Source organism: Apteryx rowi, unplaced genomic scaffold, assembly GCF_003343035.1.
Source record: "Apteryx rowi isolate R43461 unplaced genomic scaffold, aptRow1 scaffold_268, whole genome shotgun sequence".
NCBI lineage: Eukaryota > Metazoa > Chordata > Aves > Apterygiformes > Apterygidae > Apteryx > Apteryx rowi.
This window is the reverse complement of record NW_020449063.1, coordinates 266,570-285,194: the sequence shown is the minus strand read 5'-3', so window position 1 is coordinate 285,194 and position 18,625 is coordinate 266,570. Positions and strand designations below refer to the sequence as shown.

At 37.1% G+C, this 18,625-nt stretch overlaps 1 protein-coding gene across 3 annotated transcripts in view; it reads left to right on the top strand.

Moving 5' to 3' along the window:
• Positions 1–18,625, top strand: part of NCK2 (NCK adaptor protein 2) — a 90,641-nt gene that overhangs the window by 58,991 nt on the left and 13,025 nt on the right. The window contains exon 1 of one of the 3 annotated variants that reach the window (XM_026068068.1): positions 16,420–16,645. The exons of the other annotated variants lie outside the window; for them this stretch is intronic. Within the exon in view, the coding sequence (XP_025923853.1) occupies positions 16,426–16,645 (220 nt within the window). The 5' untranslated portion in view covers positions 16,420–16,425. Of the gene's footprint in view, positions 1–16,419; positions 16,646–18,625 lie in introns of those variants that run through there. 3 annotated transcript variants of the gene reach the window in all.

The window sequence follows — 18,625 nt, the reverse complement described above, 5'->3', positions numbered from 1 at the left end:
TTAAAATCAGTTACTTGTGGACTGAAAAACAGCTTACCTCAAGTCCCAAATGATCCCTGCTCATTTCTGAAGAGATACCCCTATATCATCTTTCATCTCTTCCCACGCAATAGCCTTTCTGCACCATTAACTCGTGGGGTTGGTTGGTTGGTTTTTTTCTCCCCCCACCCCGTCCCCCCAAGGGCTTATTCATTTGGGCTGTTTCTTCTTTTAGTCATGTCATCAGGGAAAYTTCCAAAATTTTTAGCTTTCCTTAAGTGACTCTGCGATTTCAAGATTTGTAATTTTTATATTGATTGTTGTCTGTTTTCATCGGTTTTCTGTTTGGTATATATTACTCCTATATTCTTAAATCTCTTTGAACTAGAATAGACACATAGCTACAACTGTCCTTTTTTAATTATGGAAATCTAAAGTATAAGCCACCTATTAAGTTTTTTAAATGATTCAGCTTTTCATTTCCTTTTTTGTCTTAATGGCATGATGCTGAGAGTAAAAAGTTAATGGCAATTTAGCCATTTGAAATTACTGTCTTCTGTTTGTTCATATCGAATGAAATCTGGTAATTATTACTCTTCTTTAGGCAAAAGCCAGCTTCCAGGCCTGTGATTAAAATTTCATCTTTACTCATTATAATGAAGTTTAAAAGAGTTTCCTTGTGCAGTATTTCTTTTGTGGGGAGGGCACTTTTTTTTTTTTACATTTCAATTAAGTTTTACTAAACAAGAGACCTCCAACATACGTCTTCCAAACTGTAATTTTCTATAATAATTATTCCCATGCATTGGAAGGTTATAAGCAATTCTGATGATTATGTGCTTTGGATGGGTGTTTGCTAGTACCACCCCCAGTGCTATCTTGGAGTTCTTTGACTGTCTGCAGGATTCCTGTCCTACAGCAAAGGAGGTCTATGCTTGCTGGGTCATCTTTGTTATACTGCATGGAAACATTTTCTGAAGAAAGCAAAAAGAAGTAAAAAAAATTATTTGTTCATATAAGCAAAAACGTCTGCGTTTTTTCATGCCTTTGCAAGTTATTATCCTAGCAACAATGCCATGTCTCATACCGCAGTGTGCCAGAGGGGACTGAGGAGTGTGATCAGGAAGCGTTGGGCCATTGCTTCGTATGAATCCGTGATTATCTGAACATGACTACTTTTGCCTCATATTCAGTAGCGCAGAACAGTGATTTCTTAGAGGTGTCCAGTGGTGTGGGAACAAGAGAGAATTCAGGGAGAAAGATAAGGGGGCACACGGGAAAAACAGTACGTGGCAGCCAAAGCACACCACCCTTTTGCAACATGAGTAACGAACTAGCTGGTGAAGGCCAGACAGTTTGTTCCAGCTGCACAGTGGAGGAGGGAGTGATACGGAGGTATCACGGTCCGCCCCTGACCACAAAGGGTTGCATCCCAAAAAATAATTGCTGCTCACAGACTAACTGTTGACCTATGGTGCCCCCAGCCTCATTATCCCTGCTTACCATATTAAAAATCACGCCCTTTGCTGCATAATGATATGTAAATAAGGGGGGGGCATACCCCCAACAACCGCGCAAATGGCAATCTGGCCAATGAAGTGTGTCTGCCGCGCTTCCACATCCCACCKTCAGCAACTATAAAACAAAGGATAATTCACTAAAGTTTTTGGAAGGGAAGAAGACTGAACCGCCGACCTGTTCACTGGAGATTGCTGACGAGCGAGCCTCCTTCTCCCCTCCCCCAAACAGGGACACCACCTCTTTGGTAAGACTTGCGCCTCCAACAAACGTTGGACGTTACCCAGGAAAATATATTATTATTGAAAGCGCTTAATCGTTAGTTTGAGCTCATAGAAAGAAAATTTGTAGCAGCAGGTGCATTTATCAACAGCAATTCCGAACCTGTTGTATCTGTCGCTTTAATAAAATCTAATTCTTTTTACTTTGCGAAACTGTCTCAGGGAAAGTCCTCACACAGGGGGGCTCTGGCAGGCAAATGTAAATTACAAAGATTCTTTTTACTTTGCGAAACTGACCCAGGGAAAGTCCTCAAACAGGGGGGCTCCACCCTTCCAACAAGTGGTACTCCCTTTGGTAAGCAACCACAGAAGAAAGCTTGAAGACATTTTCATTCAGTTTTTAGTGTTTCTTGTTAACACATGGCCACCAGAAGAAACACCGCTTATTAAAAGGTAATGCAAGAGGGATTGGGCACCAAGAATATGGGAGATGTGTTTGCAGAATACTTAGGAATGTTAGAAATACACTAGAGATGAGTGTTGGTAATGATGGGAAATAACAGCAATCTCGATAGTATTTGACAGGAGTGGTTAAGTTGATAAGACTCTTCAAATTTCTTCTTTATTGAGATTATAAAAGTCAGTAAAACATTTCAGTAACTTACTAAATTTAATTCACTCAGTGTGCCAAATTTTCACATGGAAAGTAAGAATTGCCAAATGAGATGCAAAATACAGAAAAAAATCTGCATTTACTGCTTGTATCACTGTTCTAAGTGCATTATTTGAAAAGCATTTTGCGTGTATAGGGTTATTTCCTGAATGTGTGAACGCTTGAATTGTTACCTGTGTCAATCTGTAGATCTGTGCATCAGTTCCTGGGTGCTGTAGGATTAGAAGTTTTTATACCTTCCTCCCCCTGTATTTTATATATATGTGTATATACACACACGTGCACACACACAATTTATTTTGTGTGTGTGTGTATAAATATAATATTTTCACATATTTATATGAAAAGGTTTTCTCACATCTGTACTTCTCATTTTCCCATTTGAGAGCATTTATTTTTGTCTGAAACACCTTTGGCCTTTCTGGAAAGTGCCAGAGGAAGATCGCTCACGTGCTCTCACTCGCAGTCTATGGCTCGCACATGCGCTCTTTCCCTCCCTCCTCTCTCTCACTCTTGCTCTTTCTTTTTCCTTCTCTCTCTCTCTCTCCCGCTCCTTCTCTCTCTCTCTCTCCCGCTCCTTCTCTCTCCCCCCTCCAAAGTGTCAGAAGTATACACAGTGTTTCAGCCACAGACTTGGCTGTAGATTGAATCTTCCAGACTATTTCCTTGATAAATCTGTGTTTGTTTATCTGTGGACTGCCTCTTCCCTGTAAACTATAGTAATCATAGAGTACATGTGAAACTGAGAGCCTACCAATATGGTCAAATACTAGTTTGGACTTGGTTTTATTAGTTCTTAATTAGCTCTTTCCAGTGTTAGCGTTTTCTGGACCCTGTGGGTGTAAAATTTCCTACAGAATCTAAGAATGGTTGAAATGAGAGCAAATATAGTGTCATTGTGTGATACATTGTTATATATCATGAGCTCCTAAACCTCATAGAGCTCAGCTTAGTAAAAACAGACGTGACTTATGAGACAACATAAAATATTTTAATCTCTTTAGTGCTTTGAGTTCCAAATGTTGTTCTGTGACTTCTTTGAAGCAGACATATAATAAATGATATTCTTTCTACTCAAGAGCAGGCATTCAATAAATTTGAATGTTAGGAAAATGACATTACTCCCTGGACTGTCTACAGTATGTGGCTACTTGTCAAATTATTTATCATATATGAAGGTTGAAAAGAAGGAATGATGTGTTCTGTTGTAGCCAAACATCTCTAGTTGAAATCAGCAGTAAAATCCCCCTGTAGGAGTTCAACATAAAGCRTTGGCACAACAAAAGTATTTCTCCTGTGTCTCTTTCTGTTGCTTTTGTGCTTCCTTTCTTGTCATAAAATGGGGGCGTGACTGTAGTGGTATGTCTGTCATGTCTCTTGGAGCCCTGGATGAGGATAAATCAGTCTGTATTGGCACTTTTAAACAGTAATTATACAAGAATTTTAGTTCTTGGTTCATATTGATAGAGAGAAGGTAGTGGATTTTTTTCATATGCTGTGTATTCATATGCAGTACAAATTATTGCTAAGTTTCCTAGAATCTGTGTGTTAAAGTAGACTATTCCATAGTGAAGTTTGTTCAACAAAAGCACTTTTGCAGTTGTGCTTCATCCTGCTTTTCAGTTATGTTAACCAAAATAAGCATGCTTATTTGCAGGGCGTGGGGGCAAAGGCTTTGACTCTTCACTGATGATGAAATTGAGGAACACGGCTTTGTGGTAATGGTAGAAGCTGGTGGGGGAATCTGTTTAGGTGTGGTGCAAACGTCTTTTGTGGTTTTAAAAAGGAAAGCTGGAACAATTGCATTTCTTCTAGCTTCACAGCAATAATAAATCAGTCCGATTGCAATGGATTGCTGTCATTAAATTCTTGGAAGGGAGAAATGGGAGATTCTCACAGTGACTTCAAAACACAAGGAATATATTCCTTCTATTCCTACCTGAAGCATACAGAGTTAGGAGGGACCAGTACTGTTACCRTTGTCATGGTAGATGATTTGTATAATAAGGAACTCAAATGCTTCCCTGTTCTTGGAAATATGTCTGCCTCATGATCATCATCTTACCTAGATTTGTTTTAGCAGCTATTTTCAGTTAACTGATAATCCTTTGAAGATCTTGAGTCATATTTAATAGCAGTAGCTGTGTCTATGGAAAATGGTACAGGAAAATACTGTTGACATGGTAAGGTCTACCATATCTCTCTATTCCTTTGATGTATAGATACTGGCAGAAGAACTTACTCATTTTGAATGAGTGTTGTTATAATATTGTGCATGTTAAAGAAGATACTGAGAATAAAAACGAAACTGACAAATTCATGGTTATGGACCTAATATATGCTTATAAAAATTTAAATAATTTCTATGCAAATAAACTATGTCCAATAAAAGTAGCATTAAAGGAATTGAAGCTCCTGCTCTGTGGAACAAAAATCAGACTTGCACAAAAATATTATGATTTCTAAAGGAACATGTGCTTTAGAAGCAAGAGAAATCTGAAATTGCAGAGCAAGTTAATGCAAAAAAAGCCTCAAACTCTTTTGATACATGCAGTAAAAAGTCTTGAAAGTAGAAGAAAAATCTGTAAATTTTCTGAAGAATTTATGGTACAGAGCAATACTTCTAATGCTTGATAGAGACTTGCACTGCCAGATGTAGAACAACTCTTATCTGATCGTAGGTGAAAAGCCAAAAGCAGTAGTGAAAGCAGAACTTGTTGCTTGATGCGCTGCTCCTGAACTTCAGAGCTAGCTGGTCACTGAAACAGAGCTTTTTTTTTTTTTTTTTTTTTTTCCGTTTACAATTGCATGCATTATATTCACTCTGTTGAAAGTTTGTTTTATATGAATTATTAATTGGGATTGATTTATTTAAAGATTTAAGAGTTTGAAACAAACATAATGTAAACCATAATATATCATACCTTTCAGCAGGTTTTGCTGATATGATGGCTACAGTCAAATGTTGCGAGGCTGAACGGTCGTGTTTATGAATGAATGAATTTGTCCTTTAAATTACGTTAGAAGCCTTTGTAGTAGGCACTTCCTTCTCCCCCTTCCCCTGCCCTTCCAATAAATGTGCGTGTACATGGAGGTACAATCTGACATTTAAAACTTACAGAACAACCCTTTATTTTAGGCATATGTATGTTTTGAAAAGGTAAAGCGATCGCCTTAACTCATTGCAGTTACGTGTACTGGTTTCTTTGGTGGCATTGCTGCCCTAAGCTGTTCCCATCTGAGGATCTTTTTACCTCTTTGCCAGCCAACTAAATTTCAGCATGTATTCATGTTCGGTCTTAAAGCAAGCCCAAAGTCATACACCAAAGTAGTCCTGTAGTTCCCTGTTCAAATGTCATCCTATTGCCCATAGCTCTCCTAAAACCCTATTCCAGTCATGGAGACTGACCCTTTGCTCTTTTAGTGTTAGAAGTTTGTCTGTTCCCTCAACTCTTTTGATGTTTCATTTTTTCATCGAATAAAATCCTTTAAGCAATCTGCTAATTTTGTCTCCTCTACTGAGAGTGTGAAAATAGTACATTTTTTTCAAGTGGTATTTTGTAGTGGATTTTGAGTTGGGTTCGCTTCTGCCCTAATTTCTCTCGAGTCCCTGGGAGTATTAATAGTCCATGGAAGAAACCTAACTTGGGCTGCAGTGTAGGCTGCATCACTGCAAACTATTGCCTGATTTGGATACTTTCCATAAGCATGTGCTGTTATCTTATATTGAAGTCACCAAAATACTTAGTAACAGGAGTTCTTTGGAAAGTTTTTCTTTTGTTCTGCTTGCTTTCCTCCTCTGCTTTAGATTCACATCCTGGCATATTAAGTTGGTAACAGAGAAGAAACCTCCACCAGTAGCTGCTTTTGCACTCTTGCATACCTTCCGTTTGGTACATGGAGCTGTATGACTCTACAGGGACCAAACTAGCATTGCTGACAAAAATCTATGGCCTGCGTATGCAAAATACTTGGAGGGTGCAATCAGGGCCACCACTTTTCGTAGAACCAGTCACCCAAGGGAGGAGGCATCTCTCTATTAGAGTGACAGTGGCTGTTCTTTCTCTCATCTTGTCATCGTGAGAGGATTTCCTCTCATTCAGATATGCAATCTCCAATCTGCATCCCTAAAGAATTCTTTCAGTATTACTGGATCTCTTTCTGTTAAGGCCTCAAGCTGTCTAATACTGCGTCTGCCAGGGTGTCTCAGTCTTTTTTTTTTTTTTTTTCTCCTTTTTTTCTGCGAGGGCCCACTCAGGTTCCCTTGTTCTCTCTTTCTGAGTTCTTCTAAAGACCAGAACAACCGGGGGCCATTCTGTGACATATTTTCATAACCCACAAGCAAACTAAACTAGCATTTATTCCAAAAAATTTGGTGGGTTTTTTTTTTTTTTTGGTCCCTTAGTGTGTACGAGGGAGGTTTTCTTCTTTTTTTTCCCAGAGTCTGAGAGGTATTTGATTTTTTTGGAGTACATTGTAAAGCAGGAATCTAGATCCATGTCACATATGTAGACATCCAGCAAATTATGAATCTGGTATCTAAGAGAAAGCACTGAACTCTGGGGAGGAAAGGGGGTCCTAATGGCATATATGGTTTTGTTTGAGATGTAGAAGAGAATATAATCTCTTCAACAGTAAGCATGAATGTTTACTTATACCTAGCTTTTGTAGTCTCAGCAAAGAGATTTGGACAGGCACCACTCTTAATCTAAATGAGCAATCAGTTTGACTAGCTGAATGTTCAGGGGCGCTGTTTCTACTAGGTGAGTACTTCTGCCTATATTTCGAACCAGAAAATTGATTTAGGACTTTGGCTACAGACTGTTTAAACTCTACACAATCATTGCCATCAATCCTGTTTAGCAGTCCTTGAGAGCTTTAAATTAAAGAAAAAAAAGAAAACATTTTGAAATAGTGACAATACTATTCCTCTTATAGTTCCTCTACCTATTTACAGACTTGCAAGGTACTTTTTTGTTATTTACTACTCATTCATGAAGCTGTTCTCCAAGATAGTAACTAAGTTTATTACTATATTATTTATAATTTCCTTATCAAGTTTTAATCTACAGAAGAAATTGTTTGGGTTTGTGTGTTAGGGTTTTTAGGTTTAGTGTTTTGCTTGTGAGGGCCAAATCCCAGAGGAGATGAGTCTTGTTAAATGAAACACTTTTTCCTGTCACTTCCCGTCAGTGATGGAAAGGTCTATTTCTGCATATATAGTTGTAAAAAGCCTGACAGCCCTTGATAACTGAAGCTAGGGACATTGCAATTTGGAGAGGAAGTTAGTGGTGGGGAGGGGGGTGGGGGAGTGGGGGGGAGATAGTGTTTACTTTGTTTTTCTTTCCTTATAGTGGGCCTGAATAAAAATGCACAGTCTATGAGATACTTCTAAGTGGTCTGATATCTGCCAAAATTAAAAAAAAGTAGTAAACACCTTGAATTTTCTTATATTTAGTACTTGAAAATATTAGTATAGTATAGCTTTGTCATTCTAACTGTCTTATAAAATTACTAATGGCTTTACATCTTGCTTGGTTTTGATTATTGCGTCTTCAGGTTTTGGTGTAGGCCAAATGGGAATACAGTATTCTAGACTTAAAGACAAGCTAACCATGTTCAATTCATGATTCGCTCTCTTTCCTGTTTAAGTGTGCTTTTTGATGCTAAGAAATTCCCCTTCTTTAGTCAATGTTTGCATCGTTGGCTTTTTTTTTGGGGGGGGGGAATGGAGGGATTGTATAATTCATGTGTTATAACTTATTTGATTAGGTTTGGGCTTGATGATCTGAAATTTAATCTGTATTTGTAGTAACTACTAAGTCTTTCATTTCTCTGCTTAGAGAATTGAGACAAAATTTGAATAAACGATAAATGAAAATACTAAGTTACTATTGTATTCACCAAATCCAAAACAGAATTACTCTTTTCACTTATATTCAAGGGTTTTTAAATTGAATGGTCATCATATTCCATTCAGGGTAGTCTACCTTGTATTTTCTGTAATGTGTGATCAAGTGGGCTCATGTTAGCCAGCTGGATTTGTACCAAACCTGTCCTATGTGTCTGGAAGAAATGACCTCTCATTTCTTCATATAAATATGAGATATCAAATATAGTTTATCTTTCCTTTAAATGCAGGAGGAGGATAGGGGAAAGGTAAGTTGTTCTACAATTCCTGAGGGATAAGAGCTTGTACTGGGGCAGACACTTTGGAGCACTCATATGCATGTTTGTTTGGGTTTTTTGTCAATATTCTGATCGTGTTTCCGAAGGAGAGGCAAAACTCTCCAGCTCTTCTTCTCTTCATCAAGGGAACACAAGGCACTGGGAAGTGCTACAGGACCACTGCCTCTTCTCCCCATACCTTGTGAATCTTTTTTCTGAACCTATTCCTAGAATGATAGGGGCACCTTAGATTTAAGATAGTCTTGGATCTGATTTGAAATAGGAGATACCTGGGCATACAGATTGACATAAGCTATAAATAAAAAGGACCATATCCTGAAAAGCAGAAAAATCATACACTGGCAGGAAGAAGGAAGAGAAGATACAGACTTTGCTTACTTGTTAAGCCATTAATAGCTATCTAAACCTGAGTTAACAAGAACTCCCCAGACACCTAATGTTGTTAAAATCCTTCAGTAATAAACAGATTATCTTCCATGTCACAGAAAAATAATACAATACTGAATTAAACCTGCAGGATTTTTTAATCAAATTTCTGGTAACTTGACCTGGTTATTCTTATCAGGCCATCCTATAAAATCCAGCTAAACATCATTAATAAGTTTACAAAGTAGGTGGAAATAGTTTTAAATGATCTCTTTATTTGAAAGCAAAGATTATACATTGAAAGAAAGGTGCATTCACTTTAAGTTCATAGCCGGAATTTGGAACCATAGATCTTCATAACTCGAGAAACTCCTTTGATTTTAAATACCTGTTATTTGAAACTGTGATAACCTTTTTCCTATTCCTTTGGGGATTTACAGCACCAAGGCCATCCTAAATTTGCCTAGTAAGAATTAATCTACTTCACTCTTGCATTGGGGTAAGAATGCACACACAAGAGACCATTGACGGAAGCCTCGGGATTGTGTTTGACGCCTTTGGAAAAGCGTGTCCATATAATTCTCATTAGCACATCTTTCAGTTAAACTTCTTGCTCTAAAATGCTCTGGGTACAGGAAATTCATTATCTAATACTGGAATTCGAATATACTTTTCCTGTTTGCAAATGGGCATGTTTTAACACAGTCTAAATTACTAACTTAATGCAGTAGTTGTTTTGAATATGGTTGATGAATTGATTTCTTAGAGAAGCCTCGATACAGAATGGTGTTTGACCTGTGGGAAACTTTCACAATACTTTTTGCTATATTTGAACAACATAGTAATAAAGCAGCCTGGTTGTAGAAATGTCAGAATTTCACTGTGACATTTAAAGAAGAGTTTCCGTTTTCTGATTTGTTCTGGTGTGTCTTTTCTTGATAGTGAGCTTCTTAAAGAACGTGCTCGAAAATCGTTGTTAGGGCTGCAAGACTTCGTTTCTGTATCAGAAATTCAGGTGAAAATTTCTGGAATTTACAGCAGACTACTCTAAAGAGTGTTACTGATGAATATGTTGCTTCCAAAATACTGAAAATCTCATATGGATGCTTAGCAGTTGAACACTTTTTAGGACGGTGTATGTGTAGGTCGTTGGGGTGAGGAAGGAGTGGGAGGTTCCAGACAAAATGGGCAAAAATGTTTGTAGCTTTCTTCTTCTGTGTAACATAAGAAACTTTACCTTCTCCTAAATTCCTTTTTTAATCAAGAAGCAAAGACAAGTTAATATAAAATTATATAAATAATAGTAAATAATATAAAACTAATTTAATGTGTGATCTCTGCATATCAGCTGTCAAAAAGTTATCTATTTACCTCTGTATTGGGTGGATTAATTTAAACTGTTTTATGCTTTTTCTTAAGAATTTTCCTGAAAGAAGGTAATTATTCCTTCTTTAATATAATTCAGTTTTATGTCAAAAAGATATTATACATTCTGCCTACTTACTRTTAACTGTGTATATTAATATGGACTTATTCAGAGCCTTTAGTATAAGGGAATGGATAACTTATACTTTTCTGTTTACCAAATCATTAATTTTTTTGCTACATATGTGTGAAGCTGGATGGAATTTCAATTCTATCAAAATGCACAAAAATCATGGTTTTAAGTACTTTATACAAAAACTGGCTAAAATGTTGAATAAATCTGTTAGCTTTAAATATAAATAGTTTTTGATAAACTTGCTTGTTTCTGCTGCACCTAACACGAAACAGTGAATCTAATGAGGATTCCCAGTTACCTTATCTTTGAAGCTTTTAGAACTAGTAGATCTTGTCTATAATATTTGGTTTTATATTTTGGGGAAAGAARAGCTAAGTTTTCATCCAGCTGAAATAGGTTTCTTAACTTTATATAAGTCATTGAACCTAACTGAAATGATTAAAAACAAACAAAAAAAAAAACCTACTCTTTCAGAAATTACTATTATTGTTCAGTATTTTAACACTCTCTTACTCTAGTTATTTATACCAGGAGTTCCACTAGCTCATTCATTTGACTTTCTTAAATTTTTCAGCCTTAAACATATTTTGCATGAATCTTTCTTCTGTTTAATGTAGGTTATTTTAATACACTATAGTAATGTTAGATTTTTAACTTTAGATTGCCTAGTTTCTATTTGAATTGTAATGCATTTATTTTTAAAGAAGAAAAACATAGTTTATTTTTAAAAAGTGATTTAAATGAAAATATTTTCATAAACATGTACTTTATTTATATTTGTTTGTGGTGACTACTATGACTGGATTTTTTTTTACCATAAAGCAAGTAGTATCGCTTAAAGCATTTTCCTCTAAAAGTAAACACACAAATTGAGATGTGTTAAAAGCTGTGTGAAAAATTTTACAAGGAACTTGAATAATTTTTTTGTTATTACTCAGGGGAGAATGGTGAGTTATATAAAGAAATTTCTGTTATTTGGGTATTTGTGAGGCCAGTGAGATATCCTTTGTTTTTTTCCCTGTAAATCTGTCCAAATTGTTATTCATAATGCATTAAAAATCTTTAATTTGATATCCTGCATGAGAATTGTGGCTGAGTGAATAAGATTTAAGGCAGAAGCCGTAGGAAACGTCTTCCAGAACTTTCTGCAATTTCTTCTCCTCTTTTCATACTTCGACTTTTGTGTATTAGCTCAGTTTGACATTGAATAGCTATGATCTAAAATCTTGGTTAAGCACCTTCCCGAAAGACCTTGACATCAAGTCCAAATTGGGAAGCTGGGAAATGGTTGTAATCACATGAAGTCACTCAGTGGTGCAAAACACGGTACCGGACGCTCAAGACCAGTAATGGTGACTGGAGAACCAGGGAAAACGTCAGTATTTTTGCTGATGAATCAGAATTAGGGCTGCCTGATGGGACTGCATTGATTTCACTGAGATTATGCCAGTTAATAAGGAGCTTTTGACAGGACCTTGCTTAACAGGCTGATTTGGGATACCGACCTGAGCAGAAAATGAGTCTCTCAAAAGAAGGCAGGCCTGTTTTCTTGGCTGCTTCAGGGCTGAGAGAAGAAACAAGAGGTGGACAGCCGGGGATCCTCAATAACCTTGTCTTCCTTTCGTGGTGGTATTTCTGTTTCAGGAAAACTTTAAAAAAAACAAACAAACAAAAAAAAAACTTGTTTTCAAGAAATACAAATGAAACACACTTGTTTTCCATCCCTGTTTGTTTCTGATTGTGTATATAAGCATGCTTTGAATTCACTTTTAATAGCAGTTTCTGTGTTTTGATTAGGTAATACAGCATAATTTAATTTCTTAATTGAGAAAAAGCTTGCTGTATTTCTAAATAGGCGATGAAAGAAAATAGCTGGCAACGCTTGATGCACTGTTAATTCTGGATACCTTTTTGATGACCCTTATCATACTTCAGTTTGGTTTACAGCTGTATAATCACATGACTGATGGAAGACTAATTGCAAATGTAAAAGGATGAATACATGGTATGAAAATCAGTTCTGACTTCTTATGAGCATGAATCTATTGAGATATATAAATATATCTATAAAAGAAAATATATAGAAAGTTGATTTTCTAATTGCTATGGGGAGAGGAAAGGTAATAGCATTACTCAACAGCATTTGTTATTGTTGTATGTGTAGTCTTAATGACATTAGTTATCCCCAAAGCGGTACAGGATATTTGAGAGGGACACTATCTAGGAGAAATCTAGTCACTTAACAGAGGAAGTAGTTTCTAAGAACTTGGTTGTTTTGAGGCACTTCTCCTGTTGGTGCTGGTGTGTTTTGTAATTTTTTTTACAGTTTAAATGTTACTTGCTTGGGGGAAACAAAACAGAAAAAAAATCTTTCTTTAGCTGCTCTCATTTTTATAATAAGTTGTTGGAGGTTCCCTAAGTAATCATTTCTGGGATTTTTAGTGACTTCTGAATTGAGGAATTTCTGTTTTGGAAATTAAATTGTTTAGTGTGGCCATAATGATTTCAAAGCCTAATCTTTATTCTGTCAGACAGTTTTCCTGTATTGTAGCTTTTTATGTAAGGCCCTTGTTTAGATTTTTTGTTCCGTGAAGTCAATTTAATGCACAAGTAAGCTATAGAAAGTATTTTTGCACATGATTTTTTGTATTAAGATCAGACAAGTCAGATTTTAGAAAAAATAGGTTACAAGAATTTAGATGACTAGTTTTACTTGCCAAATATTTTTCAGGATTTGGCTTTGGGTACTGACTGACTGACTTTTCCATTCTTCCATCTTATTAAAAGAGACAGTATTTGTGGCATCAGACAAACTAACAGTTCCTTTAGAAAAGAAATTCAACTGTATTTAGTCCATTTAAAGATCTATAAAAGTCTGTTTAAAGTTTATAAAGATATTTAAAGATGCTCCCAGATAAAAGATACAATAAAATGTAGGCAACGGTCTTGAGCAGGCTAGACAATTTGACTACAAAGATTTTCAGTGTTTAATATATGTTATTCCTGAATAGAACTTAATAAAATAAATGTATTGATTAGCCTTGGGAGATGCATTGTACAGCCACATCAGTGATTCTGTTCTTTCACCTCAGTGGAGGAGCAAAAGCAGTTAAAATACAGAATGTGATAACTCCTCCGTGCCAGGGAGGAATACTAGCTTGCAGGAACATGAAAAGACTTAGTAAGTCAGTCTTAGTAAAATTAAGGAAATATATCTGCTTTGTAAATGGGCTTTTGTCTAGCAAAGATACTAAGTAATATAAACCATAATTAGAAAATGGAATATAAATCTGTAGAAAGGGATATATTTACTACTAGTATGCAAGTGTTGTGTATGCATTTGAATGCACATTCTCTTTCTTGTTACTGTCTCCTTAGAGCACTGCTGCAAGTGAAATGGGTGAATATACACTTTCTGATGTTGCCTTTTTGGATTTGTGTGCTTTTTGTGTCCTTTTGAGGCTTCATAGTGCAAGTAGTCCCTTGCAGTGGTACTGTCATCATTTTTCTGTTGACAGTCACCAGCTTTCCTTCAGTGCTGTACAGTAGTGAGATGTATCGTTCTTGTAACTGTATATAAACTGTGTAGCAGTTTAAAGTTAACCTGAATTATGGTGAGGTGTGGTGGTTTATGGGGGTTTTTTTGATACTTTTTTGGTACTTGAGGAGCTTGGTCTAAATCTAGTGGTTAGGACAGTCCAACACAAAATAAAACTAGGATTTAAGATGAACATGTGCTCTGTTTAAATCCTTATATCACATGGCCAAGTGTTGGTAAAAGATCATGCTTTTGAGAAAGATTATCTTCTGCAAGTGCTTTTTGAAACGAGCAACAGGTCTGTGAATGTCAGAACTGTAGGAGTTTGATATCTTGTGGCTTTGTGTCCAGTGCCTGATTGCCGCCTTGGTGTGTAGGGAGTTTTCAGTTCCAGCAAAAGCTTCTCCAATGCTGAAACATTTCTCAGGTGCATTTCCTGTGTGGGTTCTCTGACATGAGCTCCTGCTGCGGTTTTCTGTGTTGAAAGGGCTCTTGCAGAGTTGATCAAGAAGCTCAGAAATTCTGGCATGGAAGATGAGAAGCGTGTATAAAAAATCTTGAAGACAAATAGGCAATATGATCACATAAACTTGTTTTTCATGTGCAACAGGGCTAAAAAGATGGGCAAGAAAATAAAAACAGCTCCTCTTTTATGAGGGACCTTAAGGGTGCTGCATTAAAGGCTTTTATTAAGAACAACATATGTCTTTAAAAGATTTTCTGGCACATAGCACAATATATTTTAGTATGAAGGCCTACTGAGTCTTCTCAGGCTCTGTCTTTTTTTCATCCCTTCAATAGTTTTTGAATGAAATGGCTAATTTCAACCAAATTTGACATAGGAAGAAAAATTTTTTTAAATAACTGATTTTTTCTGCCCTAGCTACAAATTTTCATAAAAATCATAGCTCAATGGCCTTTTTTGAGTGCCTTCATTGAAGGCAGAAGAAGGAGGAATCCTTCTTTTGGTTTGAGCAGCAGAAAGCTGGATAGTCGGTGCATCTGTACTGTGTGGCCTGTCAGTGTAGCTTCGGGCGAGGTGCTCAGCCAGCAAGGCAGGAGTAGGTAAGGGTATGGGCACTAGCGGTGTTACAGCATTGCGTTAAAGGGGTTATCGGAAGGAGCTTCCTGCATTTTTCAAAATTTTAGGGGAGGGAGCTGAAGAAATTTTCTGTAGGAGCTTAAGGAACATGAGGGAAGGTGGGAAGTGTTGGAAGAGGGTGGTGGAAATGTGAGCTGGAGGACCTCTGGGCATTGTGGGACCTGCGGGTATCCCTACTTAGTCACCGGGACTAACATGCCATGAAAGGGTGCAGAGCTGGGGTTTTCACAATGGGGACCTAGGAGACCGGAAGCAAATTTATAGGAAACAGGCTTTCCTTAGTTGTGCTGCTCAAAATAACAATCTATTCTTTAAAGCTGAAACTAAGAGGAAAGGAAGAGGGTACTAAGTAGTGTGGGAAGCACATTTCTGAGTCTCCCTAGAAATAAACTCAGGGCCGGAGGATTTGTTTGGCTCCAGAGAAAAGAAAGATTTGAAAAGAAAGATCTCTTCTGTGTATGATTCTCCTAAAATGATGCTAATCAAAATTTTTATCTTGGCAATATATACAACCATAAATTAAACCTGCTCAGATTACTTGGCAGTTTGTTTGTAGGAAATAAAATGAACTAGTTTAGTATGTGTCAATTGTAGATTATGTACAATGTTATTTCTTACTAGATACCATAAAGTAAAATAGATTTTTGTCTGCTTCGTAATTTATCTGCTCCCACTCTTTCCCTCCCCTCACTTGAAAGCTAATCCACTGCTTTGGATTTCTCTTCACAATGATTAGTTGCATTACAAAGGATTATGGCTTCAGGTGAGCTGTAACCAATGCAAGTGTCTGGAATGTGAAAATGTAGTTGTATTTTAATGAAAATATATCTCTTAATGAAATGAGGACAATAAAAACGCCAAATTTATGACTACAATTACAAGTATATTTGACTCTTCCAAGTGTGACTCCTGAAGTACTGAAATGTTTTGCTTTCTAGGAAATTCTTATGTGGGTTTCACTCTGCTGGGACATAAGAATAGGGATGGCCTTACAAATATGTAATAAAGGTACATTTTTATTACTAGCAAGTAAATGCAATGTTTACTCTTCTTGGGATTACTCATGGTGATTGTATTCTATCCCCCCCCCCCCCCGGGAGTTCTCATTGTCATAGAGACATACAATGTTTATAATGGTCCTAACTTTATTCTTGCTTGGCTATGACCAGCCATCCTCCTAAATAATATTTTTAGACTCATTTCCTACGGAAATGAGGCTTATACAGTCATGCTGTCTCTGTCAGCTGTCCTTCCATCTGTCTGCCCTTGATAACTTGGCCAGTTTTAACCAAACTTGATGGACTTGTGGAGATAAATTAACCAGTTTTCTCCAGCTCGATGTCTGGGAGGGTCATCGCCAGCCTCCCCCTCTCGAGGGAAAGGCAGGGCAGCCCCAGCTCTCACCTGACAGGCAGCAGCGAGCTGGATCCCGCTTGGCCGCAGGGCAAACCATGGGAGGGGGGGCAATGCAAGGGCAGCCCCTCTGAAGGCACTTTGGCGATTGCAATGGGGAGCCGAAGGTGTGAGAGAAACCTGAGGGAACCAAGGCAGTCATATGGTAAGGGGGGCTGTAACTGAGGATGGTGGGGGAGGCAGAGGAGGAAGACGGCCACAGGAGGTGCGAGCCAGTAGGAGCAAAACAGGAGCAGGTTTCCTTACTTCTGCTTGCAGAGCAACTTGTTTCCTGTTCTGTCATAGAACTGCTTATGAATGCTGTAACCCTGCAGAAAAATGTTAGATGATGTCCATGCCCTTCACTGCGTGCAACACGCAAATGGATCTCTGAATTGTTAGTTACCTTCATCAAACCGGTTAGAAACAAAATCTTTGGTGCACATCTCTGCTATTTCAAAAGGCTGATCAGTAGTTTGCTACCATGCTTAAAAAGTCTGGTTAAATGAAGTATTTAAGCTCAGACTGAAAAAGATCTGCAATTGTTTGCCCTTACCAGCAAAGAAAAACGGTGAGGTTTCTGAGTTTTTCTAACTTTGTTATGGTTTATGCTTCAAATGAGAGGGATGGAAAAGTGTGTTTAAACCATGTCAGGCATGGCATTGGAAGGTTTGTGAGAAAAGATGCGGTTTATTAGACTCCTGGGGGAAGAAGAAGAAGAAGAAAAAAAGAGTTCTGAGATGATAAACTTTGCCTAGATGTTTAGTCACCTTTATCAGACTTTAGAAGTGTTTTCAGATTTTTTTTTTTTTTCAACTGTCCTGTCAACACAGTTTTCTGCAGATACTTTTGTTTATGGCATTCTCCTCTCACAGTTCATCCCTGTACTTCATAGTTATCTCTGTGCTCTGTTTTTTAACTACTTGTCTTCTGGCCAGCCACTACATCATCATCTCCTGTTTCTTTGGTTTTATTAGTTCTTCTACTGTAGAGCAGGAATTTCAAGAAGTGGTGCTGCATATCTCCCTTAAAAGCTTCGGTTTTGACGTACTTTGTAATTTGGAAGTTTTAGTATTAGTGTGGGGCTTTATGCAGAATGAATCTGTCCTTTGAGATACAGTTGTTTTGGTTTTGCATGAAGTAATAGCAAGTAATTCCCTACCTTTTCTAACAAAAAGACCCTTAAATTGCTTTTGTTTATATTATTCTAATTTAATAGTCCTTAATTCTGCTATCATCCATACAGTCTTTTGAAAACGATCTCTAAATTGATGAAAAATTCCAATCTTGGCAGAGATCAGACCCCAGACAACTTCCTGTTGGAGCCTGCTTAGAGTAAAAATACTATTTTCCTGTGATTGTCTCCCCTAGTACAATAAGCTGGTCTCTGTCATTTTGCCTGAAAGTGCAGCCACTGGGTCTCGGCTGAAATGATGTGGTTAGAGCTAGATTAACTGGGTGTCAGCAGCCCCAAACAGGAAGCAGGTAGCTACTGGGGAAGGTCAGAAAACATTTTAGGAATTTTCTGCAGTCTTTGAGGTGTTAAGACTGTAATAATTAATGTATTTAACTCTTCTGGCTATCATTGCTTATGGTCAGATGTGCACCATTTGTGTATGCTGTTCAGCTAAACCTGTGAAATATGCACATAGTTTCAACTGCACTAAATACTTTTTTAATACTTTTAACTTTAGCTGAATGTATTCGTTATATAAACATGTACATATATGTAAAAAAAAATTGCACATGTTTCAGCAGTGAAGTGGCCAGGTTAAGTTTTCCTAAGTAGTTAGAATGAAATCACTTTTGTCTCCTTTGATGAGACTATTTAAAGAAACAAAATCAATTTTTTTTTTAATTCAATTTGTCATACTTGATATTTGCTCATTTTGTCTCAAGTGAATTTCTCTCCTGTCAACAAGGATCTTGGAGCATGGAGAAAATTAAAAAAGCTGCTTTTTTTTTTTTTTTTTGCATTCTGTCCATTGCGTTATGTTTTGAGGTGCTGTTTGATTTGTGCAATACTCAGATTTTGTCTTTTTTAATAGCTTCAAAACTTTATTACTGAATTTCAGAAAACAAGGCTATTTGTTCACTTTATCTGTTTGTACATATGTTTAAGCACTCCTTGCTGCAGAAGTCTGAA